Here is a 27,372-nt window from a genome sequence, read left to right on the forward strand (position 1 = left end):
AAGATAGACTAGAAATAAATACGTTAGCCATAACTGAAACAGAAACTCTTTCTTCCATTTCCATGAAAATTTAAAGAAATCAGACTAAAGCTTCAGAGTTTCCATTAAACCTCTCCGAAATCAGTATTAAATGGCTGTAATTCCATCAAAAAGTTTCTTGGAAAAAGAAGCATGTATGTATGAAGGCCAAATTCTTTCATAGGTCATAGATGTTTGTAAGAGGCTTTTAACATCCAAAACAAGATCTAGAGTTGTAAGAAACTTAATAGTATTAATTTGTAAGAGTACATTTTTACTTTTTGTTGTTCCTTGAATTTTGAAAATAATTTTCAAAATCTAATTCAAATAAATTCCAAAATACAAACCCAAAAATTTCTATCTGTCTGGCACACATCAATGATATTAGCCTATTTTCCACACCAAACCAATTGACCTGGATTTGTTTAAGTCTCAAAACATGAGTTTGCTTAGACCTAATGACGTGAGGTCCAGAAGCAGGGGCTGGGAATCTAGGTAGCCAGATATGCCATTACTATTGTATGTTTTAGCTTGTATCCAGAACTGGATTTTATGAATGGATGCTATTTTTGAGTCAGTGTGCAAATGTCAGATGAGTATTTAAAGTCAGCTAACAGTATTACAGCTAGAGCTTTTTCTCCCTTTTCTCCCTTTCTTTCACTGCACATTTCACTAAAATGTTCCTGGTTTGGCAAGGCAGATTCTTGTAGGAAGAGATGCTTATAAAGCAGACATTTATTGCAGGACATGAACATTTTGACGTCATGACAATAGGTTATTTCCTTTTCCAAATCTAACACAGCACTTAACAACAAAATCAAATGTTTTCAACTAAAGACAGTAACTGGATGCTCTACTGTGTTGTTCTTACTGCAATATGACTTTGGTATAGTATTGGAATATTAGGTAGGATGGAGATGCCAGAAAATCTTTGTCAGTGATAAAAGGAAGAGTAAGGAAAATACAGCCCCTCTCTGGAATGAGACAGGAGACCTGGTTATCCAGGATATAGAGAGGGCTGAAGTACTCAACGACTTTTTTGGCCCAGTCTTCACCAGCAAGTGCTCTGGCCACACTGCCCAAGTCACAGAAGGCAAAGGCAGGGACTGGCAGAATGCAGAACCACCCGCTGTAGGAAAACATCAGGTTCAAGATCATCTGAGGAACCTGAAGGTGCACAAGTCCATGGGACCTGATGGAATGCACTCGTGGGTCCTGAGGGAGCTGGTGGATGAAGTGGCTACATCACTGTCCATCATATCTGAGAAGTTGTGTCAGTCTGGATAAGAGTCCACTGACTGGAAAAGGGGAAACATAACCCCCATTTTTTAAAAAAAAAAGAAAGGAAAAAAAGGAAGACCTGGGGAACCACAGACTAGTCATTCTCCCCTCTGTGCCTGTCAAGATCATGGAGCAGATCCTCCTGGAACCTATGCTAAGGCACACGGGAAATAAGGAGATGACTGGTGACAAGCCAACATGGCTTCACTAAGGGCAAATTGTGCCTGACAAGTCTGCTGGCCTTCTACAACAGGGTTACCTTGTTTGTGGATAAGAGAAGATCACTGGAACATGTTGCCCAGAGAAGTTTTGGATGCCCCATCCCTGGAAGTGTTCAAGGCCAGGTTGGACGGGGCTTTAAGCAATGTGGTCTGCTGGAACGTGTCCCTGTCCATGGCAGGGAGGTTGGAACTAGGTGATTTTTACTGTCCCTTTGAAGCCAAAACGTAGTATGGTTTTATGATCTTTTCTGTATGAAAATATGCATAGGAAATGAAAAGTTTATGTTGTTTTTAATTTATTGTAAATATTAAATACTTGTCACAGTTCTATAATGAGAAAATATGTTTTTTGCTATTTGTGCTGCTAACCCTCTAAGAAAGAATAAAAAAACACACCAAGCTTGACAGAATACTCAATATATTCAGCATATTTTTTAATACCCAGAGAGAAGGAACAGTAGAGATAGTGCCATATTATCAGTGAAGGTACTATGTGTCTAACTGCCATAATCTAAAACATACTCAGGAGCAGGCTGATTTGGCTTTCCTACAATAAATACATGTATATAAAAATTAATATTTTTAACAAGAATTCAAGCAAAATCTTAAAGTATTACAATGAAGTAATTATTACTGCAGTTGTTTTTCCATGTCATCAAGTGGCACCATTTCTGATCATAGGAAGTCTGGGTCACTGAAAACTGTAACTAAGTTGTGTGTTCGCTCTTATATTATTTTTGGCTACAACACCACCATTCTGAAACAGAAGGAAATATGTTTGCATAAGCAGTTTACAGACAAGACAATTCTTTTTTGTAAAGTTTTTTGCCTTGAGTTAAGGCACTATTTTCATTCTAACCCATGTGCTATTTTCAGTTCACAGCCATTGAAAACACATGTGGTAAAAGTTCACCAGGAAGAGCTTCTATTACATTAGGAAATCAAATACTCTCTATACAGCTGGGGATCAATCAAACCAAAAAAAAAAACCTAGCTGCTTCATAATGGGTCCTAATTTTAGATTAGTGTTGACTTGAACAAGGTAAAAAAAATGGAGCATAATGTTTTGATGATTAGGAATCTAGAGTTCCTGCCAAAGACAAGACTTGCTTTATTTTGCTGACTTTCATGTATTTAGTTTGTGTTTTCAAGTGCTTTAGCCAGTAACTGTCTGAACCTTAACTTGATAGGGTTTTGTGTTTAAACATGAGCTTCTCTTGAAGACTTTTATCATATTCTTTTGCAGAAAGTTCTCAGAAAATATGGGAATAATTTGATACTGAAAGAGGTTGCCTTGTTTAGTGTTTCTTCTTTTTGTCTTTTTTTTAAGAGGATTTTTTTTGTTTTCTAAAGCTAAAAAAAAAAAAAAAAGTTTTTGCTTTATAAATTGTGTGTTGTCTTTGAAAGGGGTGATTGTTACCTTGGTGCAGAGTTCAAACAGGCTGATCCTGTCTAGCACACAAAGTGTAAAGTCCAAAAATTGCCCCCTTATTTTCTCCTTAGTTTAATTTTTCAGTGACTGAGGCTTCTTAATTATTTTTTTCTTTTGTCTTAGGTGGTTACTCTTAATATATTTATACCACTGTCTCCTCTTTTTTCATCCTCTGTAATTTATATTAAGCCTATAGACATGAAATATGGAATTAACATTAAGCCTACCATTCATCACCTCAGATACTTTCTTGGCATCGGGTTTCCCTCTTTTCCATATTTCGTTTGGCTTGTCTGTTTTGTTTACACTCTCTTAGGGCAAAGCTTGGGTTGCCCCAGAGGTCTTCTGTGTTGAGAGTTCTTATGATATCAGGCCCTTGGCATTTGGCACCAGTTGTACAGCTTGGATTATCTAGCATCTGTCAATAGCAGCTTCTCAGTGAGTAGCTTCGGTGTTCTTCTCGACTACTGTTTAAATTGTTCTCCCACAAGGTTTCTTATTTCTGGACACTGTTCCATTTCCTCTTCTTAGTTATCCATTTGACTCAGCCTCATGAAGTCAGAAAGGATAATACCAGCTGGGTAAGCTCAGTAATGCATAATTAATCAAAGTTCTTAAAAGCAATACAGATATCTCTTTCTCTAAAGGGGAATCACATGTCATTGGGAGGGAACTTTGGTCCTCTTTGGCCCATACTTTAACTTGTGGGATGTCTTGTCAAAGATTCCAGGTTCTTTTCCTACTGGTGTACATCTGGTAGTGTTATATATTGTGCCCTAGGGAACCTCTGGCAAGCATTTGCTTTCTGCAGTGAGGGTATTGTGAGTTTTTTCATTGCTCCAAGTTCACAAGGAGTGTTGACAATTGTCTCTATTGGAAAATGCATGTCTCGTTTTTTTATTATTATTATTATTTTTTGCCTCATCACAGCATTAACAATGCTTTACAGCTAAACATAGCTCTTCATTGAACAGTTTTATGAAACATGGTCAGAGTTGCTGGCCTTAAGTAAAAAAGACAGAAAAAGATATCTGTAACATGTGAACAGTTCAGTTTCCTAATAATTGTTTCTGACTAATTATGGGTGAGGAAGAGGACACGAGACAAGGAAAGCACTGTTGAAGGTTATAAATAGGGACATGTGGGAAGACAGTTGAGAATTCTCAGTTCTATTCACATTCATCAGAAAGAGTGGGGAATTGCTGTCTTGCTTTGTTATTCAAAGAGAGAGATACAAATTTGAATAATTTACAAATGTTTAGGACTGATCATCTGAATTTTTGACACAAATGTTTATTTGGATTACTTAAAAATTTCAGCTGAAAGCTGTCTGCTTTCTTTCAGTGGTTCCTTGGTGCATTTAAAGAAACTTTCCTGAAGCCAATAGAATTTTGACAGATTTGGAACTAGGACCAAAATCGTGTGCTAATTTTATCTTATATTATTACCTTCTCTGATTTCTGCCACCCATAATCCTTATGTTTTTAGGCTACTATACTTTTTAAATACAAAATTCTACGTTTACTGCTTAAGTATGGCTACTAAAAATGCTGAGAGCTGCATTGTTCTGCAGTCTAGCTTGAATATCTGAAAAGTAAATGGAATCTATATTATTTAAATTTATCTTCTAGTTTGTTTTCTTAATCTCAAATTTATGCAGATCTTTTGTTTGCTTAATGCTTATGTTGTCAATGTGGGATAATTCTTTTAGCCTTTAGCTCCTTATATTGATTTTTGTTTATACAGAAAGATGTTATTAATTTCACTTCCATTTGAGAAATTTAACTTTGTACTGAATACACATGGAAAAAGCTAGAAGTGCACTGTCCAACATAAACAATCTCTTCAGGCAAAAGATAACAGAGACTTGCACATCTGGGTAATTACACACATGATTTTTCCATACAGCATGGAAGTATCTTATTTGTTAGACTTGCTCTAAGTTATGACTTTAGATCAATTCATATAATCTATATAAAAAACCTGCATGTCCAACCAAGTTTGGTAGTGTTCAATACAAAGTTGAGATGAATATTCATAGGTCTGAATTTTCTCACTAAAAAAAGTGAATCACTCATTAAAAAAATCTGCCTTTAAATTGTGGTTGGGAATAGCACACAACCAAAGCATATCTCAACAAGATAATGATTATCATACTCACAAGCAACTCTTCCTTTCTTCAGTAGTGTTTTCCTCTGAAGACACAAGACAGAAAATAACTAACTATTGGTTTACAATTCAGCCTTAGGAGATGCTTAATCTAACTGAGCTTTTCCTGCCTTTGTCAGCTCTAGTTGTTACCACTGAAGTGAATGAGTTTTCATATGCCTCTTTCAAGTACTATGATCCAAGTTAATGGTTGGCAAAACACATCAATGTCTTGAAGGGATCTGTCAGTTGCATTTTCGTTTGGAGTGCAACTCTTGTAATGTATAGCTTTATATGTGTTAAAGCATCTAGAAAAATGTAGAAAGGACTCATTTGTGGTAACAATGCTCAGGGTTTTTTAACTTTTATTTTTCTCTTTTCTGATTTTCTTTTAGAATCAACTTTCCTCTACGAATAAAGGCTCTTCCAAGGGAAACTATGCTGACAATAAAACTACTTGGAGTAAACACTACCTCTAAAAATACAGAAGTGCTTGCTTGGACATGCTCCTCATTGTATCCAAAAGAGTAAGTTCAGTTTTATATGACAGCTTAAGAAAACACCATTCTTGAATAGTATTACACTCAACTTGGGACAAATATAAAAAACCAGAAATACTAATTTCAGGACCTTGCTGTAATAAGACTTGAGACAGTCACTTACAGTAATTTACAGTTACACTTACAGTACACACACTCTTGATGTGCCAAGAACCCCATCCAGAAGTTTTTCTTTCTTTCCAATACACTGATTTTGAACTGGGCTTATGTAACTCTTCAACACTTACAAGAAAGTTCCCTAGTTCTGTTGAAAGGCCTTGTTGTAACCTTTCCTGTAGCTTTGCAAAATCCTTCTCAGCATAGCTTCTTGTTCACAATGGTTGGGTTTTTTTCAGTCTGCCTTCAGTTCTGACACCTATTCATTCTGCTCAGGGTGGGGCATTTAGTGATGGCCACAATGACCACTTTTCCCTCTACACACCACTTGATAAGCTTTCTCCTCTTTTTTTAACCTCTTCTTTCTACACAGTATGCAATGCAACAGTGTTTTAAAGATGTTGGTAGCTTTGAATGTTTCTGCAGCGATGCATAAACTGAAATCTATGGTAAATATTTTGCAGTGCTACGAATATGTTAGTAGCACTGAGACATTTGAATTTAGATTGAGCCTTTACAGTAATACTTAGTTTTTATTTAGGCTCCATAGTCCCGCATGCCCTCTGGGCAAGAGATGGATATGTTCAAACCCCACAAGTTTCTGCATTAACATCCATTTCTAAGCTATAGCTCTTTCCTCATCTTGAGACATCTTCATCTACTTCCCCATATCATGGCAATCACCATTTAAAACAAAACAAAATCTAAAAATCTCTTTCCATATATGAATTTACTGTTTGAAAGACCTTTGGTTTCATTGAACTTTTAAGTTGAGAGACTTTAAACACTAGATAATAGGTTGAACTGGGCTACAGGCTTTTTCCATAATTTTCAGAAGAAAATTCAAGATTACTCCACTCAGAAAAAGAGAGTATTCTTCTGTGACTTAGTGATTGGAGCACTTATCTTGAAGGGAGGAAAGAAACATGAATCAAATTCTGCTCCAAGGATTGCTTGGGCGTTTTATTCAATGACTTCTCTTTCATAGTCTGAAGAAGAGCACATCACTCACTCTTCCATTCTGTGTGTCTTTTTAAACAAAACATGCATGTATTGATTTTGAGTATTTCTACCACCTTGATGCTTAGGGTGAAATAGATAGAGGGAATATCTTGGCTGAGAATCTAACTTGAGATGGAGCATTAAGATGTCCTCATCCCGAGCAAGCTGGTATGTGCTCAGTACATTCAGAAGCAGATCATTAGGCATGATAACTGGGGAATGGTTAGGCACCTCTGGAGGATATATTCTCACATATGGGATATGTAAGAATCCTGTTCTTAAGGACCTGTGTTGTATTGGAAATTTCTTATTTTTCAGCATTCAAGTCCCAAAGGAATGATTTTTTAAAGATCTGAAAGCTCTGATGTATATTTTGTAACATATGCTGTCAGAGCAAGCATGTTGATTTTCGTTAAGTAGATCTCCAAGTCATCGAGACAATTTCAAAAATTTTACTGAAAAATGTCTCCATTCCTTCATGGTACACACAATCAGCACAATGAAGGGGATAGAGGGCCACTTTCCTTTCATCTGCTCTGTAGTTGTAGAGATCATTGCTGAAATGACCCTTCAAAACAGAAATAAAAGTCGAGTTGCTGGAGAGAAATGCTTTAGGAATAGCATGTTCGACACCCCCTAATCTGATAGCTGTGTCATTTACAGTTATAGTAATTGCTAACACAAAGAAGCCTAAATGATTTTTCTTCTTTTAGCCAATGAGACCACAGAATTATTAATTCACCATAATTTTAATTGACAAAGTGTTTTCAAAAAAAAGGATATCCCTGAAATTCCTTCTGAAATGCAAAACTTGAAAATATCTGAACCTTCACACTGCCTATTTTTCCTTTTCTTTGGTAGATCATGAATACTTTTAGGCAGGCAAACTAGCTCTCAGGCTTACCTACTTAGAAAGTAGCATGATTAAAACCATCAGGTGATTCTTAATATGTAATGCTTAGTTAGTTGAAGTAATTGAGAAGCAATGGTAGGACTTTAGGAGGCAGTTTCCTGCTCCACAAAAAAATTGAAGGTTAATAATTGTTTTTATTTGACTCACCAATTTTGTGGAAAACATTAATAAACTGAGCGATGAACCCAACTTCACTCCCCTCACTGCTGGAATGAAACTAATCTTCAAGGCATTTCAACAGAGTACTTGAAAGTATGTATGAGGAAAAGATCTGTACCTGTAGTGTCATGCTAATGTGTCAGGAGTACCTTGTATTATTGCAAAGATTATGATATTAGGGTTTCTAAATAAACAAATTCTATAAATGTATTCAAAGATGTTAATGAAATCTGACCAGAAAATCTTTGATAAAACGTTTCTAACTTGGAAAATACCACTTTCTCAAAGGAAATGTTTTCTGAGGTGAATTTGGGTGCTAAAAAATCTTAACAGTCTCATATCTAGGATTTAATTTATAGAGGAAAGGAGAGAAATGAGCTTTTTGAGGAGGCCAGTAGCCCTGTGATATTTGCCTGGGTCATCAAATATCTTTGCTCAAGTCCTTGTCCCAGTTGGTCACTGAGCCATTCTTCTCAGGGCCAGCAAAGATAAGGACAAAGAATGTCCTCTTTCTCTCTATTCAGATGCTTGTTTAAAAAAATATTTTTTTTTGTTTGCTTTGATAAGCATTGGAAAATGAAAATAAATGTCAAGCATTTTAAAAATACATTTCCTCATTTCTGTCCCATTATATCTTATTCTGATTAAACCCACAAGAATTCCATTCAAACTGGTTTTGGCTTATGTTAAAAAGAGAAGGAAAAAAAAATTATCAATTTTGCATTATTTCCAGATATTTCTTAGGAATCTTGATCTTTGAGTGACCTAGGGCACAAGAATGCCTCTTTTTAAAAGACTCTGAATTTACACCTTTCTGTAAGTTTGATATTTATTTTCTCTTCCAAATTGTATGGTCTCTTCTGTCATTCATAATTCAGTTCTTTATATTTAGTTTGAACTGAAGATTAAAAAGAGCTGAGCTTATTTTAACATATAAATTATACAAATTCCTTTCATCTGTTTCAAGAAGTGTGAAGTTTCTCATGCATTTGAGCAAAGCCATGTCAAAGGGCTCTAGATATTTTCTGAGATTTTAACATGTCTCTTAAAAAATAGCAAGCAGAGTATATAAGGAATATATAAAAAAAATAGAAGCAAACCCCAACTGTTTAGATAAAACATATTACTTATTATGTAACATTTCTTGTTGCAAACTCTTTTCCATACCTTGACCATGTTTAAACCACACAATACCAAAATATGTTCTCAAGAATTTGGCCTGTTTAATTTGGTTTTGTTATTGTTAAGACTTGCCAGTGAACAGATGTTTAGTAAATTTCAAATTGTCTTAATTTACATTATTTACTGAATTCTAGTAACATTGCTGATTATTCTGACAGTTGTCTTGCAGTGTGCTGATTTATAACACAACTAGCTGACGGACATACAGGGCAGCCACTCCATTCTTTATCAAATGAGTGTTGGGATTACTGCTTATCAATTTTGCATGTTTCTTTAGAAATAGTCTCACTTTTTACATAACTGACTTCCTGGACATTTTCTCCAATTTTTGCCTAAATGTAGTTGTTTACCTTAAAATTGTTCCCTCTAAACTCATTTTTAAACTTCACATTTGGGGGCAAAAATTAAGAAAGAATCAGGAACATAACTGCAAATTTGTTTAAAATGTCTGGAATAATCTGATAATTTTGTATTTGCTGTATTCAGCACTTTCAAATTTATGGAAGTTATTTAAATTAAAAACTGTGGGGATGGAAGATGTGGTCCTTTTAAATGTCTCTAGGACATTTAGCACTACTTTGCAGTGAAAATTTATGTCTCTAATTTGAATTTTCTAGAATTCTGTAGTATTTGCAATTATAATAAAGTAGTTATTTCACAATATCATTCCAGTGCAGAATTAAGACTGCTTAGGCCATAAGTGGGGGGGGTGGGGTGGGGTGGGGGTGTCTTGTAGCTTATCAGCTTTGGATAAAGTAAACTTAACCTCAGCTCTGAATTTCTGAGGTTTATAATGTCAGGTTTGGGGATAATAACATTATTTTTACACTATATTTTCTCCTCATTTTCCTGGTATATCCAGTCTAAACAGTAATTCTAATGTTATATACATTTGGGAATGAACACAGTAATAATGGTTTTATCTGCCAGCTTGTCCAGTAGGTGGGCATTCACATCCACATTTCTCATCCTTATCGGGTAGCTGACTTTAGACAGTGGCCCTAAATTAATGCCCATAAAGTCCTTGATAATGCATCTGTATCAAGAAATCTTACTAGATGCAAGAAGCAGTTCAAAAAGTGTTTTCAAGCTTGTGTGCCAACTTTCCCCTCCTTCACATCAGAAAAATACATTTGTCTCTTGGGCTGAATAGTTTAGTGATCCAGAGCTAATTAACAAATCAGAAATCCATCACTTGGGGCAATTTGGGCATTGTAAAGTCCTCCACAGTGCCCATTGCTCTACTTCAGTGATTCTAACACCACTATTTATTTTGAACTGATATTTCCAAATCAGGCAGAGCAAGCAACAAAAATTTTCTCTTGCCTCGTGAGGGAAGTCTCCCATGGGATTTCAGGACACAAGGTTGATTTTGTTAATTTAGGGTAACTTGAACTGTCCTTAAACAGCATTGCTCTCTTCTGCTGTAATAAGATGGGAAGTTTATTTTAACTCCAGTAATAAACAAGAGCCGGGAATCTGTGTAATTGCAGGGATTTCCATCTGCCCTGGTTTTGCACGAGCATTTAAATAAATAAATAGCAGTGGGCATAGAGCAGAACTTGTTTATTCAAATTCTGCTGTGCCATTGTCTATGGCTGTGGTCTTTATACAGTCTTCACAAAGGTCAGTATCACTACCCTCACCTTACAGATGGGGAAACCAGCAGGCAGAACAGGGGGTGACTTGCCTGGGCTCATCAGCAGAACCCAGCAGCAGAGAGAGGAACCTTTCTGTTCAGTAAAGCTTATGGTTATCATGCTCATGATTCTATCTCCTTCCTTTTCTGAATGAATCCTGCACACACTCCTTCTTTTCCTTTTTCTAAAAATGCCGATGCATATTTTTACTGTTTCGTTCACCTGTATGGCCCCTGTTACTGTTCCAGTTGTGAGTCCAAAAGCAGACTTGATCCTGAAGAATGTTAGCTGAGCGGTGCATACAGTGCCCCAGAGATTGCTAGGGAAAGCTGTGCCTCAGGAACACATGCAGTATTTCACAGTTGTCAATGCCTCTTCACATCTTTTAAAAAATACCTCTTGTGTTTACAGGCTAGCCTTAGTCCAAAGCGTGACTTAATGATGGAAGGTACATAAGTTGCTCACTTATTTGTCAATGTATAAATAAGGTTACTCTATATACCAGAGGCATAAATGTGTGTCTAGTTTTTAAAACAAATTCATTTTTCCTTAGGAGATATCAACTCCATACTATCAAAGTGGTTTAATGTGTATGGTTTTACTCACAGTCCTGTAATCTGCTTTAACATGTGAAGTCTTCTCAGTCCAGCAAAGATACATTGCTTTGCTTGCTGTTTCTCCAGCTGAGGACTGTGAGAAGCCCACTGCTGATTATTTCCTGTCCTGGACAGTCTTTAGCCACATCTGTAGTGGGTGCAGATGAGTTGAAATAATGAACTAGGAAAATGTCTCGATTAAACACATCTACATGTGCTTTTAAGCACATCTACAGTGCCTCTGAGGTCTGTGCTACTTCCTGTGTTTGTCTATACAGGTTTCCCAGGAAAAAAAATACACTGTATGGATTCTTTTTAAAAGTCTCCTATAGTTTTAGAGCACAATATGAAAGTGATTAGCAGTAATGAGAGCTCAAAAGGGTAATTTAGTCTTGGTGTTCATTCAGTTCTCAGCCACTCTTCTCCCTTTCTAACAAAATTGCCAATTAGGTCAAATTATGATGTAAAGCTGTGTCAGCAAAGGACTGGTTGAAGGGATATAATTCATTTATTAAAGGTCATCCGAGTACACAGCACAGAAAAACAACTTTGAATCACCGTTGATCACTTCCACATTCACATCAGTTACCTAAATCTGAAAGACTTCTGTATCATACAACTGCTTTCCCGGAGTGCTATCTTTTTCACATCACAGCTCCTTTTTCTGCCTCCATTCCCCTGCAAATGCACCTACAGCTGCAAAAGTAACTCCAGAAAATGGTTTTGGTTTTAATCTTCCTGAGCTGTGTTCTCAGAATGAAATAAAACTTTTGCACTAACAATGTGAATAGCTTAAGAAGTGAAAAAGAAGTAGGTTTACACTGAGTGTTGACTATAAAAATGACTTTGCTAGAGTTTCTTATTCTTTAAATGACTTAGGAACAGTTTTTTTCAGTTTGCAATTCAAAAGGTACTTTCTTACAGCAATGTTGCCAACTCATGCTGGGATCAAAAAATCCATCTGGGTTCTCTTGTACCTCTAACATCCTCATCTCAGGTAAAAGCTGTGCACTCAAACTCTTCTACCTGGCCGGCTGTTTCTGTTGCCATGGGCAGAATTGAATCTAGCTCATTCTCTCAGTTGTTTTGACTGAGCAGTGCTTGGAACAACCGTAATAAAAAATTTCAGTAAAAGAAGAGATGTTGAATAAAATGAAATTTCTGACCTCACTAACCTAAGACTTGGATAAATTAAAGGGTAAGTCCAACGTACTGTATCTGTGTTTATTCAGGTACTGCATTCCTCATTTGAGTGGATTGGTTATGATTAGAATTAACACCTGAAGTTTCTGATTTTATTCAAGTTCTCTAGGCTGAATTGTGTTGACCTGCTAAATTGTGCTGGTTTTCTTATCCGCAGACCACATGTATCTCTGTTTCTGATAAGACTTTCTTGCCCATGTAGTTGCTCAGACTGGTACTTCAGACTTTCATCTGACCAAAACCCATATGCAGCCTGTGGTACAAACTATCAAACTCACACTCCTTTCAGGTCTTTGGAGGTTCTGATATCATACTCCCTCTTCCCTATCAATTACACATAAAATCAGCAAGGATCCTTCATCGCTGCAGTAGGTTGCCACAAGTTTCTTTTGTGGAATAAATGTATACTGCCCTCCACCTTGTACAGGGTGTTGACACTTCATGATCTAACATATTTGTCCTCAAAATTAAATCTTGAGACAGAAATATAGTATTATCCATATTTTACACCTAGTTTAAGTGGCAACCCCTGTCACCAAAGAAGTCAGTGGTAAAGTGCTGAGCTGACCTAGAATGTCTTGGCAGCATGATTTGTGTCATGGCCCTTGCAGCTGCACAGGTACCAGCAGAGCAGTGAGGCCATCAGGATGTAACCTCTGCTGATCTAGGCCAGATTTGTACTAGGCAGCTAAAGACAAAAGGTTTGTTCTCTTTTTGCGTGTCTGTTAAGCTATCCAGTTCCACGTCCTTTGATGTAATTTCAGTAGACCCTGTTCACCCTGTCTCCACTAACAATGCAGTATTTCTGTCTCTGTGTGTTGCAGACGGCTCATTCATGGAACTGTGCTGCTTAGCATGACACTGAACAGCATGCTTACAACAACTATGATTACCCCAAGCATCTGCAGTACTGAAATACCAACCTCAGTAACACTGCAGGTAAGAAAGCAAAGGAGAGGGTTGTTTTGTAACAAAGTGCAAGAAAAAGAGTTGTTCCCACAGCTCATCAAGGTCACAAAAATTAAAAATCCCATTTCCATTATAGGCACTCAGAGAGAGCATGTTAATCTTAATAGACGGAAATCTATAATTCTGCACAGTGGCAAATATATATGATACTTTCCATACCAAATACCACCTCTGAAGGCTAGGGCAGGTTTTTGTAGGGTAATTTTTGTTGTTATAATTTTGGTTTCAAAAATACTTTAACACAAATGAATGACTTGGTACCTGACTTACAGCTGCCTTTTCAAATCTGCACGTTTGTTCTGAGTACTATTGAATTGCATACCACTATAAATGTCGCATGCCACTTGCAATTAGACTGAGTAGTGTAAAGGACTTGTAAAGAAAGTGGTTACAAGCAACTGTCGATAGGCATCGGTGTAGCTCTCCCTCCATGACCACATGCTGAGCACCCACTCATTCTGGGCAGAATGGTACTCCCGGTTTTGAAAACGCATTAGGTCTGCATAACAGTTTTGTCAACTGTCCAGGTTAAATTAGCAACTGGATCCTTCAAGGGCAAAGCCAATTGTTTTCTGTATTAAAAAGCAGAATAACTATTAGCAAATGACATGTAAAAGCAGATAATATAGATAAATGAGGCTGGACTAAAAATAGCCTGGTTTTAATAGACAAGAAAATGGGGATTTTCTAGTCTGAGGAGTTCAGTCAAAGACTATGTCCTAAAATAGCTCCTCCTATTAATAATAAAAGGAAGTTGAGACAGTAAATGGCTATTAATTTATAATCTGTCTCTGCTGAAAGAAATGGAACAGGAGGACCTCTCACCCCCCTGCTTTCAGTTACTCGCATGTATTACGATTTATGAAGATGTTGGAAATATCAGAAAGATGGCTTTTCTGGTGTGACTGATGACACATTTTGTAGGTAATAACTTTTTAACCTTTAAAAGTGTGATGCAAATCAAATACATATGTTAAAAAATAGATATAGATAAGAGATTATGGTGTTTGTTAGTCAACCAAAATGGGATGTGCAAACTGAGCTGAATTTTGAAAAACAACCTGAATTTTCAGAGAAGTCTGTACTCATATTATTAAGCACATTAAGCTTTGTAATTTTGGTTGAATGCTTTCTTTCTCTGTATCTTAAAAACATTTTCCTAACTTTCTGACACACATATGTCAATGTAAAGAATGAATAATTGGTAGATGCTGCACAATATATATGAAATTGAATATATAGAAGTCAAATCAGGTACCTGATTTCTATTTCTTACACTGGCAAAATGTATATAAGAATTATCACTGTATTTTCAAACAAAACCAAAACCAAATCTATATAATGAAAGCTTTCCGTTTAAGAACCATCATTAAAAAACAGGAAAGGAGGAAAAAAGAAAAAAAATACTTCAGCTTTGAGTTTTTGCACTTGTAATAAATTTGAAATGCAGTGGAAGAAATTCTCACAGGAAAGTCAGTGACAAAGCTCCTGCTGATTTTCATGGGATGAGTTTACCACCAACATATTTAAATAATGTATTACATATGGTGAGCACCCTCGGAGAATTACCTCTTCTTCTTTCTCTTATATTTTGTATGCTTCCCATAGAAATCCAAGATAACATTTATTGACAGTTATATCTGAGAATACATATTGCTAAAAGGACTTTTGTCTCTTATCTCTTTATTTTTATTTTAATGAAGATTGACTTTCCAGAAACTAATTTGGAGTTCATTAAACCTGAACCTGAAGAAAGAAGAGGTGATCTTGAAGAGCCAACTGAAGACTGCCTGAAGTATATTGCAAGACTTTCACAGAAACATTCTCTCTTGCTGTAAGTTGTACCCAGCTAGCCCTGCTGGTTCTTGGCTTGCTGTACTTCTGTTCATCACAATTAAATGTATCCATTTGTTTAATTTTAATTATCCAAATTGTTTAAAACCAAAATATTCCTCTGAAGGAGCCTAGCTTGGTTGGCTGTAGAGGAATGAAGGTGGGTTAATTAGCATCGATAATGTACAGCTGTGGGCTGGCTTCAGGGGCAGTGGGTTGGCTGATGTAGACAAGGTGCAGCTGTGGCTGGCTCTGTTTAAAGGTGGAGCAGCCAAGGAAGAGAGACAAGGAAGAAGTTGAGAGAAGAGAGAGAACACATGTCCTGGATGAGGAGAGACTAGGAGAAGGCAGCAGGGAGACTGGTATGAAGAGTATGCTGGTATGTGATGGTAAAAGACCTTGTTGCAGCCAGCTAGCTTGGAGAGTGCTGCAACAATTGGCTTGAGAAGTAATACCTCTAAATGAAAGAACAGATCACAGCAAAGCCTAGTTAAGGCCCTGGAGGTGGCAGTTTATTTTACCAGTTTAGAAAAGGATTGGTTTTTCCCTTTTTTTTACTATATCTTTTCATGTCTTTGAAGTGAGAAAGATATTTTTGATTCAAACCATAAGATTTTCAAGTGATGCAGTAAGTTGATACCTGTATTAACAAGAAAACCGGGTTCTACAAAAATCAGTCTTCATTAGTAATAATGCACTCGAACTTCAGATAGGTAGTTAAATGGCATATGTTCATTAAAATGTCAAGTTATATACAAGGAAGTATGGCAAGTTTAGCTTTCCTGGATCAATAAACACAAAGTAAAACAAAACACACTTTATGTACTGAGGCAGATTAGTATGCTCAGCTACATGTATATTATATTATGAATTAGGATTATGTATTATATAAAACAATTTTGGATATGATCAGAGTGGTATTGGGAACACAGGTGCTTACAGAGAGCCATTATACCAATCACTGTTACTTCTGTAATTCTGTGAATTAATCATCCATCAAAGGCCAAAAGGTGCATTCAAAGTACGATAACTAAAGAACTTAAAGCCAGTTCAGCCCTCTCAATGTGATATGATATATCTGTTAAGAACACTTTTCTGTACTGATTTCTGCGTAGGTTGTTTGGGGTTTTTTTAAATCAATTTCTTGGGGGGGGGGGGGGAAATGAGAGACAAACTTGCTGGTGTGTATGAAGTTTACTTCAACTTTTAAGAAGACAGGAAGAAATTTTAAAATATTTTTATTAGCCATGGGATTTGTGATTTGATTCTTTTTTATTTTATTTTTAAATATGAATGGGAGGTCAGTGTTTTACTGCAAATAGCCGCTGAGCCAGGGCACTGGCAAGATGGCAGCAAAATTTCCACCTGCAAAATGTGTTCCAGAAGTGATTTATGGAGCTTCAGGCCAATGCATCTGATCTCTATTCATGGTGAAATGGTGGGTTTTGTAAGAAGGAATAAGATCATTAAACATTTAGTTAAATACAGAGTAATTTGTCAGGAAAGAAAAACCATATCCTATGTGAACAGAAACCCTGCCTCACGAACTTGTTGCTATCCTAGAAGGTTGTCAGTGGGTGCATGGACATTGGAGATTTGGTGGACATAAAGCATTTGGATGTTCAAAAAAAGCTTTGCTGAGGTTCCACATAAGATGATTGTTAAAAAAATTATTTTGCCATGGGTTTAAAGGAAAACTGGTTAAAGGCAAACACTGCATGTTTCATTGTGGCTTTTCAGAATGGAAGAATCAGCGGTAGGGTCTTCTAGTACTCAAGGTTGGGACCAGGTTTTTTTTTAGTATCTCTGTCAACATGGAGAAGGAAATGGGCAGGGAAATCTCTGTGTTTGCAGATGGTACTAACCTCTGTCACATTGTCAAACGCCATCCTATGACAGGGAGATCCAGAAGGATCTTACAAAACTGGGCAAAAACACAGCACATGAGCTTCAGTATGGATAAATTCAAGGGAATATATTTAAGGAAAAAATGTCTAAGTAGCTGTACATGACACTGAACTTGGAACTGGCAGTTACAATGCAGAAAATATATATTAACATTACTGCTCATATTTCCCTAAACTCACGAGTACAAGGTGCAGCAACAGCCAAAAATGTCAACAAAGTACTAAGCATCATTCAGGAAGGGTGTGGAGAAGAAACCAATGTGTGCCATTTAACTTGTGTCTAAAACCTTGATGTGCTGCATTTTGAGTATGCTGCGTAGTTCTTGTCTCAGCAGCTCAGGAAGGACACTGTAGATGTGGAAAATGTACAGAGAAGGGCAGCTAAAATGATTAAAGGGATTAAAAAGGTGCTTGACCAAGAAAAGCTAAAAAGGCTGAGACTCCTTAGTTCGGAGAGAAGACTAGAGGATGTGTGTGTATGTGTGAGTAATTATTATAAAATCATGATGGTGGTGGACAAGGTGAATGCATCATCAGATCCCACAATATTCACACTAGGGACATTCAATGAAACAAGTAGATCAATTTTCAACAGATGGAAGAAAGTACTCCCTGAGACAGTCAGCAGTGAACTTTTAAAGTCTTTCACAGAGCTGTGGAGGTAGACAACATCATCACATTCATTAAGGCTATACATAAATTCACGGATAACAGGTTCATAAATAGTTATTGAAAAGACCAGGCAAGGGTAGACCCTATGATATCCTAATACAAAAGTTTGGGGTTCTGTAGGAATATGAATGAAAGAGACCCCTAAAACTCACCAGGTTGGATGTAAGGCTTTGATAAGTTCAATAACAGGGTATTGGAGGAAAGAGGATGGAAGTCTGGTTTCTTTTTTTTCCCCCCAAGTTTGTTGTTTTCAGTTATCCCAGCTTATGGGCAAAGCTGGTCTGCCAAATGAATCATCAAGGTGAAGGGTAGCATATTTGGGGGTTGAATGAATGAATTCCATTTTTAAGTACTTTCTGATCAAGCAAATATTTGTTGTATCTTTATTAGAGAAGGACTTTTTACCTTCCTCAGTCATGATAGATTTTCTTTTTTAAAAAATTGTAACAACACATATTCGTATCCAAACACATTATTGCCATGATATTTGAAGTTCTCTTCCTTTTTTTTTTTTGTTTGTATGTCAAGAAAAAGAGAGGAATCTAAGGTAGCTTTTTAGAGGCAATAAGTCTGTATGATGATGCTTTAGGCTTACAAGACTCAAATATGATTTTGAAATAAATGGGTATCTGTGGTTAGAAGACAGAAGAAACCTTTCTTGGACCGTCAGGATCCTTCTGTTCACTCTGCTGAAAGTAGATGGAATATGTGAATGGCAGAAAATGTTCTTAACCCTGTTGGAAAAGAAGAACCAATGGTTAGAAACAGCCAGCTGCACGGTTGTCCTTTTTAAAGGCTGCAGAGTCCAGTAGCGTTATAAACGCAAAGCTGCTGTGGGTTTGTCTCCCCAGGTTCAGCCACTAGAGAGGTGGACCGTGTGTTCCTGATAGGAGTATAAAAAAAATCAATGCAGGCAGAAAGCAGTACCTTACCAGCACACACACAAACGTGCAGCACTGCCACAAAACAGACAGTACAGGCAGCCTGATTCAGTTCCTCCTCTCCACCTGGTCAGGATCAAAGTCTGCTGGTGGAATATGTACACATACATATATATGTATTTTTATACATGGTATCAGATAACTCTGTAGTTGCGCTCAGCCTGTGCATTAGCTGGTCCCAGATCTCTCTGTGTTCCCCAGCTGCTGACACCCAGACATACGCGCCCCCAGGGTTCACAGACACACAGATTTGGTTGCTGGTGCTGGGGCCTCTTCCTGTCACGTGGATGTGGGTTTCCCCAGTAGCTGGTCAAGACATATGGTCTTGCCAGTAGCAGACTCTTGGACCCCTGTCTCTCTGGTAGCTGGCTCAGATCACTGGTCTCCATGGCCAACAACTCTTGGATGTTGATTACTGAAGGGCTCAATGGGACTGAAGAAAATGAACTTTACCATATGGCTCTTGTGCTCCTCCAGCCCTGCACTGTGCACTGCTGTGTGATCTTTGGCATCACCACCAAACCAGGCAAAAGAGGGATGACCAAGTGAGTTCATTAGTTACTGCCAGCTGCTTTGGCTGACTTCTGAAAACATTTCAGATGTGAGTCTTTAATTCCTTTTAGGATTATTGTGTTTGAAGTACAAGAGTCCTGTTGCTGTGATTTTTGATTAGAAAGGTTACTTCCAGTTAGGTGAATGGTGAAACAGGTCTAAGAAGTGTGATGATGCTGCACACTTTGCTAATCTGTCCACGGGAGAGAAACTTGTGAGTGAGAATCAGTGCCAGGAAACAGAAATTTTCATTTGCTAGCTTTTCTACTCTTTCCTTTTTTTGCCTTTTGTCTTGTTCTGCTTTAGTACTGAACATGAGCAATAAAAACAGCTCAGAAGCATTTAAACAAATTTTTGCCATTTCCCCCACAAAAAAAAAAAAATAAAATTAAGACCAGCTAACAAAATTTTCACAGAAGCTGTTTTCTTCATTTAGCTAAAGGGATTAATGAAAACTTTAAAACTGAAAACTACTGAATTATTTAGATTTTAGGATACTTCATTTTTAGTGCTGAGTAGGAGGCTATATGTTTTCATATAGCTGTTATATGAAGGGAAATTTAGGTACAACTCTACCTAAAAAAACATAAACTGCATTTTTATCAATAAAGAGGGTTTATTAACATCTTATCCCTATTAAGCCACCAAAGAAGTGTCATTAGCATAACAATCTTCAGATGTTATATGTATGCAAAATACATTTACCATCTACCTTAAATGTTCCATTACATGTATATGTAAACTTCTATTACAACTAAGAAACTTAAAATCAAAACCTAAAATAAAAACACCTCAGCCTTTAGTTTCATCGCTGATCTTTAAAACATGGAAAGAGAAAATGGCATTGCCTCTGGAGTAAAGTCACAGGGAGAAATCTGTTATTTAGAAAACCTGATACAAGGATTGATTTCTTATCTCCCTTTGCAAGCTCAGTAGAGGCTTTAGCTGCTTTAATCTGAACAACAGATTGTCTGGTTTGGAGGATGCTGTTTGAAAGCTTAAATCTCTGTTTAAAGTCAACATATAAAAGGGGTCCTTTAGTTGAACTGTCCTGCAGTATACCATCCGAATGCATAAGATAACCAGACAGGCAATAAAGTCTTAGGCCTACCTTTATCTCTTTTTCTGTGTGTGACATCTTCACACAAACACAAAGACGTCTCACAGTAGGCATGCTGTGAATTCTGAAGCTGTTTCTTGAAATGGTAACCAAAATTACACTTTTCTTGAAATGATTACTGAAAGTCACGACAGAATTTGTATCACAGTTAGGTTCATCTTTTGCATACATTCATGAGCTTGTTCTCCTAAGGGAAAGAAGTAAACTTTCACTTCTGTGACAGTAAAAAAATGCCCATCTTTGTACCACCACTCTCTGTTCCTAACTGCTTGGCAATTCAAAATTGCGAAGAAAAGTTCTCTGGTGTATACAGAGCCAAAGGAACTCATTGCTATGAGTTGTGAAAGCCACAATCTTGATGTTTAGAGCAGGGCTAAGATAGTTTCTTGGCTAAGAATGTCCCAAAATACTGCAAATAGAAGGAAGATGACCTTGGAAAGAATGTAAACACTTGGATTTTGAGCCTTGCTTGCCATCTCGACAATGAAACGCTTAATTGGAAATGAGCTATTTACGTACTGCCTTCTACAAGGTTTCTCACACCTTGCTTTGAAATACTTAGGTCTGTTTAAAGTCACAGTTACATTATGTTATTAAATAGATAGATCACCAATCCATCAAGTATGACCAAGAAAACCAATGTTCCTCTTGGTTTCATTAATGATTTGTGTGAACTGGAGATCAGTTTGCACTCTCAAATCTTGTTTTTGAAGGGTTTGATATCAAATTAAGAAGATTGTCTGAATTTGTCTCTCATAGGGAGTTTCTTTTTGTTTTCTGATGGTAGCAGAACCTGAGATTTAATATGCTTTAGGCAAAGACATCTGAATTGCAGACAAATCAGAGGATGAATAGCAAATGTTATTCTGAGGCATTTCTTACTGTGGTGAAATATGGTGTGATGAATGACTGTTTTATCAAAATATCGTTTAGATATTAGGTATCTCAATGAGGAATTTGATATGGCAACCTTTTTTATAAGTTAGTACAATGAAGCATGGCATGCTAAGCCTTGTGAACAGACAGAGAAGCTGCTGGGAGCTTTCCTTCCCTTTTCCAAACTCATACCTGTGTTAGGGACATGCTTATATTCCTATGGATGTGCCTCAACCTTATTTTAAATGCAAAGAGACTAAAAATAGACAAGCCTCCACTGAAAGTCAAAGCAAGAGCAGAAATGAAAGCTATGGCTAGCAGTGTTGTGTGTCTAGTTGTTACAGTAGTTAGATATGATGTGTATGTAGCAGATGGATGTAATAATTTATCTGGTGATAACAGCACCTTCTTTGTCTCTGTCAGAAAACTCCAGTAAAAACAAACAAACAAACACCACCAGCAACAGAGACAGCGGAGAAGAAAAATGAGAGTGATTGGGAAGTGAAATAACCATATATGTGTGTCTTTTGACACTTCATTTTTATATGACCCAAGGCTGACAGATCCAGAGTATAAGTATCACTTTTCTTATAAAAGCTGGTCTGCAAAAAATGATATCCTACCCTGAGGAAAACATGTACTTAGCCGAAAAGCAGTGTACTGTATGACTTGGCCCCTCTGTACAATAAAGTTTGTTGCTACACAAAGCTCCAGGTGGTTTTAATTTAAAACTGAATTTCTAATCTTCTCTTCCAGACTCTCAGAGCAACAGAGAAGAATCTTATGGTTTTATCGTTACTACTGCAATAATCAAAATTGCTCCCTTCCTCTGGTACTGGGCAGTGCACCCAGCTGGGATCGAACAACTGTATCAGAAATGTATGCTGTGTTGAGGAGATGGAGATTTTCTAACCCACTGGAGGCACTTGGGCTTCTCACTTTCAGGTAAGGGAAAACTAACAAAGTAGGAAAACAACAGACAGAATGATCACATGCTGATTAATTCAGCAGGTCAGTTTGCTCAGCACAGTATCGGGCTTTGGTTCATTGACCTGGGTTCTGTCCCTGTGTCTGAGTGAAGATACAGTTGCAACTCGTGTGATGACCTTGAATTGAACATGCCAGCCCTGCCATCTTGGCTGAGTTTTTCTATTTTTCAGGGGAATGAAAAGACTATTTCACTCTCTATAGCAGACTCAGTCAGTTTCTGGTAATAGGTGATCAACCAAATACTTAGCATTTACATAGCTCTCCATATCTTCAAACTACTCTACAGACATGAAGTGACTAATGAGAGATAAGGACTGAAATATATCCCTAGATTACACCATGTAAATACGTACAGTTCCACCTGTAACCTGTCTTTCTGAAACAGATACGATAAAACTTTGAAGTCAGTTCCCCACACTTTGAATAAATTCTGTTGCTGTACCTCATTTTCCACCCCCACTTCTTAGAGTGGGAGCTGATTGTTTGGAAGGCTTCCTTGGTGCTGAGACCCTTAGCTATGACGTGATAGCAGATATCAGGGGGCAGAATCTGTGTCAGCAGTTACATTTCCTCCAAAGGCTTGGGAGGTATTTTGCATTGTGACCTACCTGTGGAAACATTAAACATGCTGATGAAATAGTTGAGCAAATTTGTTTTAGCAAGCCCTTGCTTGGCTGGGTAAGCACAAGCTGCACTAACTTTGCAATTTCAATTCCATGTTGTACCTTTAGAAAAAAAACTTGACCAAAAGCTTTACTTGAGAAAACTATATATACTCACCTCTACATTGTTAAAAAAATATTTAATAATATAAAACTGACTATTGACTGTTATTTGCCTCTGGATATGACTTCCTAAGAACATCTGTGTCTCAGGTTTGTATCTGAACTATGAATAGTTTTACATGTTTGCATGCATGTCTTTTTTTACATTTAGTGGGAATGTTGGAAGCAAAGATCAGGTTCTGGAGCATATTATCATTATTTTATTTGCCATTATTAAATTATTAGAAGCCATTTCTGATTTATAAAAGAACCATGTAGAAAGGAGTATATGGACAGTCTGTTGTCTTCAACACCCCAGAGCAGCAAAAGATTTTGAGATGGTTTGTCAGAGCATTCCAGGCTTTCAGATCAGATCTTTTGTCAAATTTTGTTTCTGTGGGTGGGTGGCATTTCTGCAAATAAAGAGCTTGATTCTTCCTTGAGGATGTAGCTCTTCATCAGGGTGTGATGCAGAATATCAGTCCTGTCAGATGCTTCATAGGATATTTAATATGATTGTGTCACAGAGCTTCTCAGTGTGTGGTGGATGTAGTGTACACAGTGCTCATTCTGGCTACCACAAGGATTGCTGGCATAAAAAGAGGGGAAGATGTCATCACTTTGTCTCTCTTGGTGCCACCGTTGGCACCTGCAGTCATACCAAAGAAAAAGTACTTCTGATCAGAATCTTAGCAGGTTTGTCCCTTCAGCTTCTTTCTCTCAAAAGTTAGTATCAGTCAAGGTGTTTTGGTTTTTTTTTTCTTTGTGCTAACTCTGCAGAAAGAAGTTCCAGATGACAGTACAATCCCCCCTAAAAAAATTTCTGTCCTTCACATGCCCACAATATTTGGTAGGTGCGTGAACAACTGGGAAGCTAACATTCAGAAACAGAGGGATTACATTTCCTTAAAGATGTCTCACTTCAGAGATGTCTAGGTCACATGATTTAACTGATGAGAGACATGTATATGCAAATTGAGAGAGTGTGTTGAAGAAGGGGAGTACTTTCAATGTAAATGGATTTCTAAGGTTTTTTTCTATGGTTCTCTTTTTCTCAGACTTCAATAATTTTGAAAAGTAAAGTAGCACTGGACAGGGTCCAACTTTCCTTCACCATTACCTTCACTGACTTTGGATTGTAGGCTCCGTTAACAGCTGGTTTTGAAGGTTCATTCAACTCTATCCTGTATTATGTTTGGCGCTGACAATTCATCAACTCACTTCCTCACTTCTATCATTTACAAAACAGCTCTCTGATTTCTTGTGATTACTGAGACACAGCTGAAAGATCCAAGTTCATCATATAAAACATGAGCAGAATATAGAAGAAATATTCTTTATATATTCATGCCTATTTTAAGGATTTGTGTTACCATCACTATCAAATCATAGGTAAGTAAAGTACATTAGAGCTGATCTTTATCTACATGAATTGATAACATAATGCAAGAATGCTGGAGCAGCTGCACTAAATCAGCCCAAAAGTCAGTCTAGTGCATCCTGTCTCCAATGGTGACCAGCAACATTTACCTAGGGAAAACAGAAAGAATGGGCCAAACATAATGACATTGTGCTACTCCCCCAACTTCCAGCAATCTGCAGCTCAGAGACTTCCTGAGACAGATTTTTTTTTTTAGTTTAAGAGCTCTCTTGCATTCTTCTTCTATGATTTTTTTTCCAAATAGAAATTAATTCCACAAAAATATTCAGCTTTCAGAACATCCTGTAACAAGGAGATCCACAGTTCAGCTCTATGTTGTATTATTTCTACGTATCAACATTTCTTAGAATTATAGAAACGTAGAATGGTTTGGATTGCAAGGGATCTGAGAGATCATCTATCTCCAACCCCCCTGCCTTGACAGGGACACCTTCCACTAGACCAGGATGCTCAAGGCCCCATTCAACCTGGCCTTGAACCCTTCCAGGGATGGGGCATCCAGTTTTTGCCACATTGTTAGCAATACCATAAAGGAGACTAAGAGTTTCCAGTCACTTTGAATTGTGGATGACTCCTTGGCTGGAATTTCAATTTGCAGTGTCTTAAAGAGAACCTGAATTTCTCCTGCAGCATGTGCTTACTCTTTATACAGTTTAGAGAGGGTACTCAAAATCACTAGTAGCTTTTGCGAGCCTTGAGCTAGGAACTCTAAATTATCCTTCTTCTCAAAGCAAAAAAGCAGCCAGCCATTTGTCCTGTTGATTAAACTCAAGCTTACATTTGCAAGGATAAAGAAATTAAAATCATTGGAGGTGATTCCTCATTGCCTGGGTTAGATGACAGCATCAGAGAGCTTAGTGAGGGGTATCATGGCCCATCAGGTTAAGCCCCACTCTCATGCATCTGAGTTAGAAAGCTCTTTGCAACTTTCTGAAACTTCTAAATTGTTTTGTTCACTACACAGTTAAATTTACAATTTAATAGACATTTCTTGTTCTTTGAGCATGTCTCTCTTGCTTATGCTCTTCCACTTTGCAGGCACATCTCAAGGCAGCCAAATGATAACATACTCATTTATGCAGTGGAAAGGAATAACTTTCACAAATTGGAAACACAAGCATGGTACATTTCACAGATAAATTCAGCAGCAACCTTGCATCCAGTACTTGCAGCAAGTGCATTGATTCTTAAAGCCCCAGAAGTCAAAGCTTAAAAAAACAATTTGAAAAACAATGGCTGTTTCTTTAATCAATGAAGATGGGATGGAGAGGGTGGCGGGGGGAAATGTAGAATAGGATTTTATACTCTTAGTTTTACCTCTAATTTCAGGGAAGGATGATTATAAGCCATTGCCTGAAAAATATTTTCGCTCAGGCAGAAGGTATAGAGCTCATCCCTCCTACTCAGCACTGCTTATTGGTGCCCTGTGCATTTTACCATTGGCTTCACTTACTGAGTTTGGTAAAAAACCAAGCTTTAGTGGAGTTAGAGCTTTCCATAACTGTATCTACATTGACTTGGCACTCTAGCTGCGGAAACAACACCAGTACACTTGTTTATTCAAAGAATTTTCTTGACATAAAGAAACCAAAGGCAATATTTGAAATGCTATCATTTATGATGTGTTGCTAACAGGCCAATGTTTTGTGTATGTATAGAACAGCTGTAATTACAATTTTCCGTCAGGTAATCTTGGTATTCAATTTATCGAAAATAAAAGTCCAAGTATATTCATAATTCAAAAAATAAAAGAATGTTTTCCCCAGGCTTGTTTTCTGGTGCATCTAGGGTACACTTGCAGCCCTGTGAGGTATCATGGCTAGGAATCGGGAGACTGAGCTCAGATCAGGAAATGGCCACAAAGATGGTGTGTAATTTTCTAGTGTTGTGCATGGCTGCCACCATTCTGAAGAGAGTTCTTTTTGATGTAGATAGTGGATGTGAAGACAACCTTCCTGACAGGCTTAACAATTTTTTGTAGAAACTTCCTGCTAAACTCTGTCGGGGTAAATGTACAGAGAAGGACATTCCTTTAAACCCATGTGCCATATCAGAGATTTTGGGACCAGACATTAAAGGGTCAGAGGGGTTTTGTACTACCTTGCTTAAACCTCCGTATGAAGCAGGCAGAATAGGGGAAGGTATGACTCCTACTTCTTATTAACCAGAGAAGGTGCCCTTTTGCATCTTTATATATTTGTATGAGTGTCTTTGAGTCTCACAGTGTTATTGTTGATGTTCATGTTATGTAGAAGAGTAGTTATTGAGTTTCAGAGATTAGGGTATATACCAGTACATGTGAAACTCGCTTTCTAACCAATATTATAATAAAAAGTGATAGCTTGAAGCCACATTTTGTTCTGACACCTTTGAAAGCCGAATTTATTTAGAATTGTTGAATCAAATTGTCATTGTTTTATTAAAAGCAGATTTTAAACAGTTCCCTGGGGCTCCAAAACAGAATGCTGAACAGAATATTTATCAAACAGATACAGCTAGAACATATCTTGCCTGTTTGCCTCTTACTTGGTTTAAAAGGCTGTAGTTGTGTATCCATGTGGAAAGCAAACAGGTTTATGCAAAGAAATAAGGTAAGAACAAAGCAATAGTCTACAATTAAATTGATACTTTATGTAGAGAAAGCACTACTGATAAAGCTTTAAAACTGCTTTGTAGTAATGTACATGAAATTTACTGATAATTTATGTGGGGATGTATGCATTGTTAGGAATAGACGACTCTTTATTTTAAGCATCAGAATGTGATTGATTTTTCTCCTCTCCCCACACACCCCCACTGCCTTTAATCATTTTTTACCTTTCTTGGCAATTAATATGAAGGTACTACAACAGCCAG

The 27,372-nt window shown here is 37.3% G+C and overlaps 1 protein-coding gene across 1 annotated transcript in view; it reads left to right on the forward strand.

Moving 5' to 3' along the window:
- PIK3C2G (phosphatidylinositol-4-phosphate 3-kinase catalytic subunit type 2 gamma) overlaps window positions 1–27,372 on the forward strand; it is a 208,105-nt gene that overhangs the window by 66,092 nt on the left and 114,641 nt on the right. The window contains 4 exon segments of the mRNA XM_055809289.1: window positions 5,496–5,627; window positions 13,276–13,390; window positions 15,124–15,254; window positions 22,078–22,266. Coding sequence (XP_055665264.1) covers window positions 5,496–5,627; window positions 13,276–13,390; window positions 15,124–15,254; window positions 22,078–22,266 — 567 coding nt within the window.

Source organism: Falco peregrinus, chromosome 6, assembly GCF_023634155.1.
Source record: "Falco peregrinus isolate bFalPer1 chromosome 6, bFalPer1.pri, whole genome shotgun sequence".
NCBI classification, from domain to species: domain Eukaryota; kingdom Metazoa; phylum Chordata; class Aves; order Falconiformes; family Falconidae; genus Falco; species Falco peregrinus.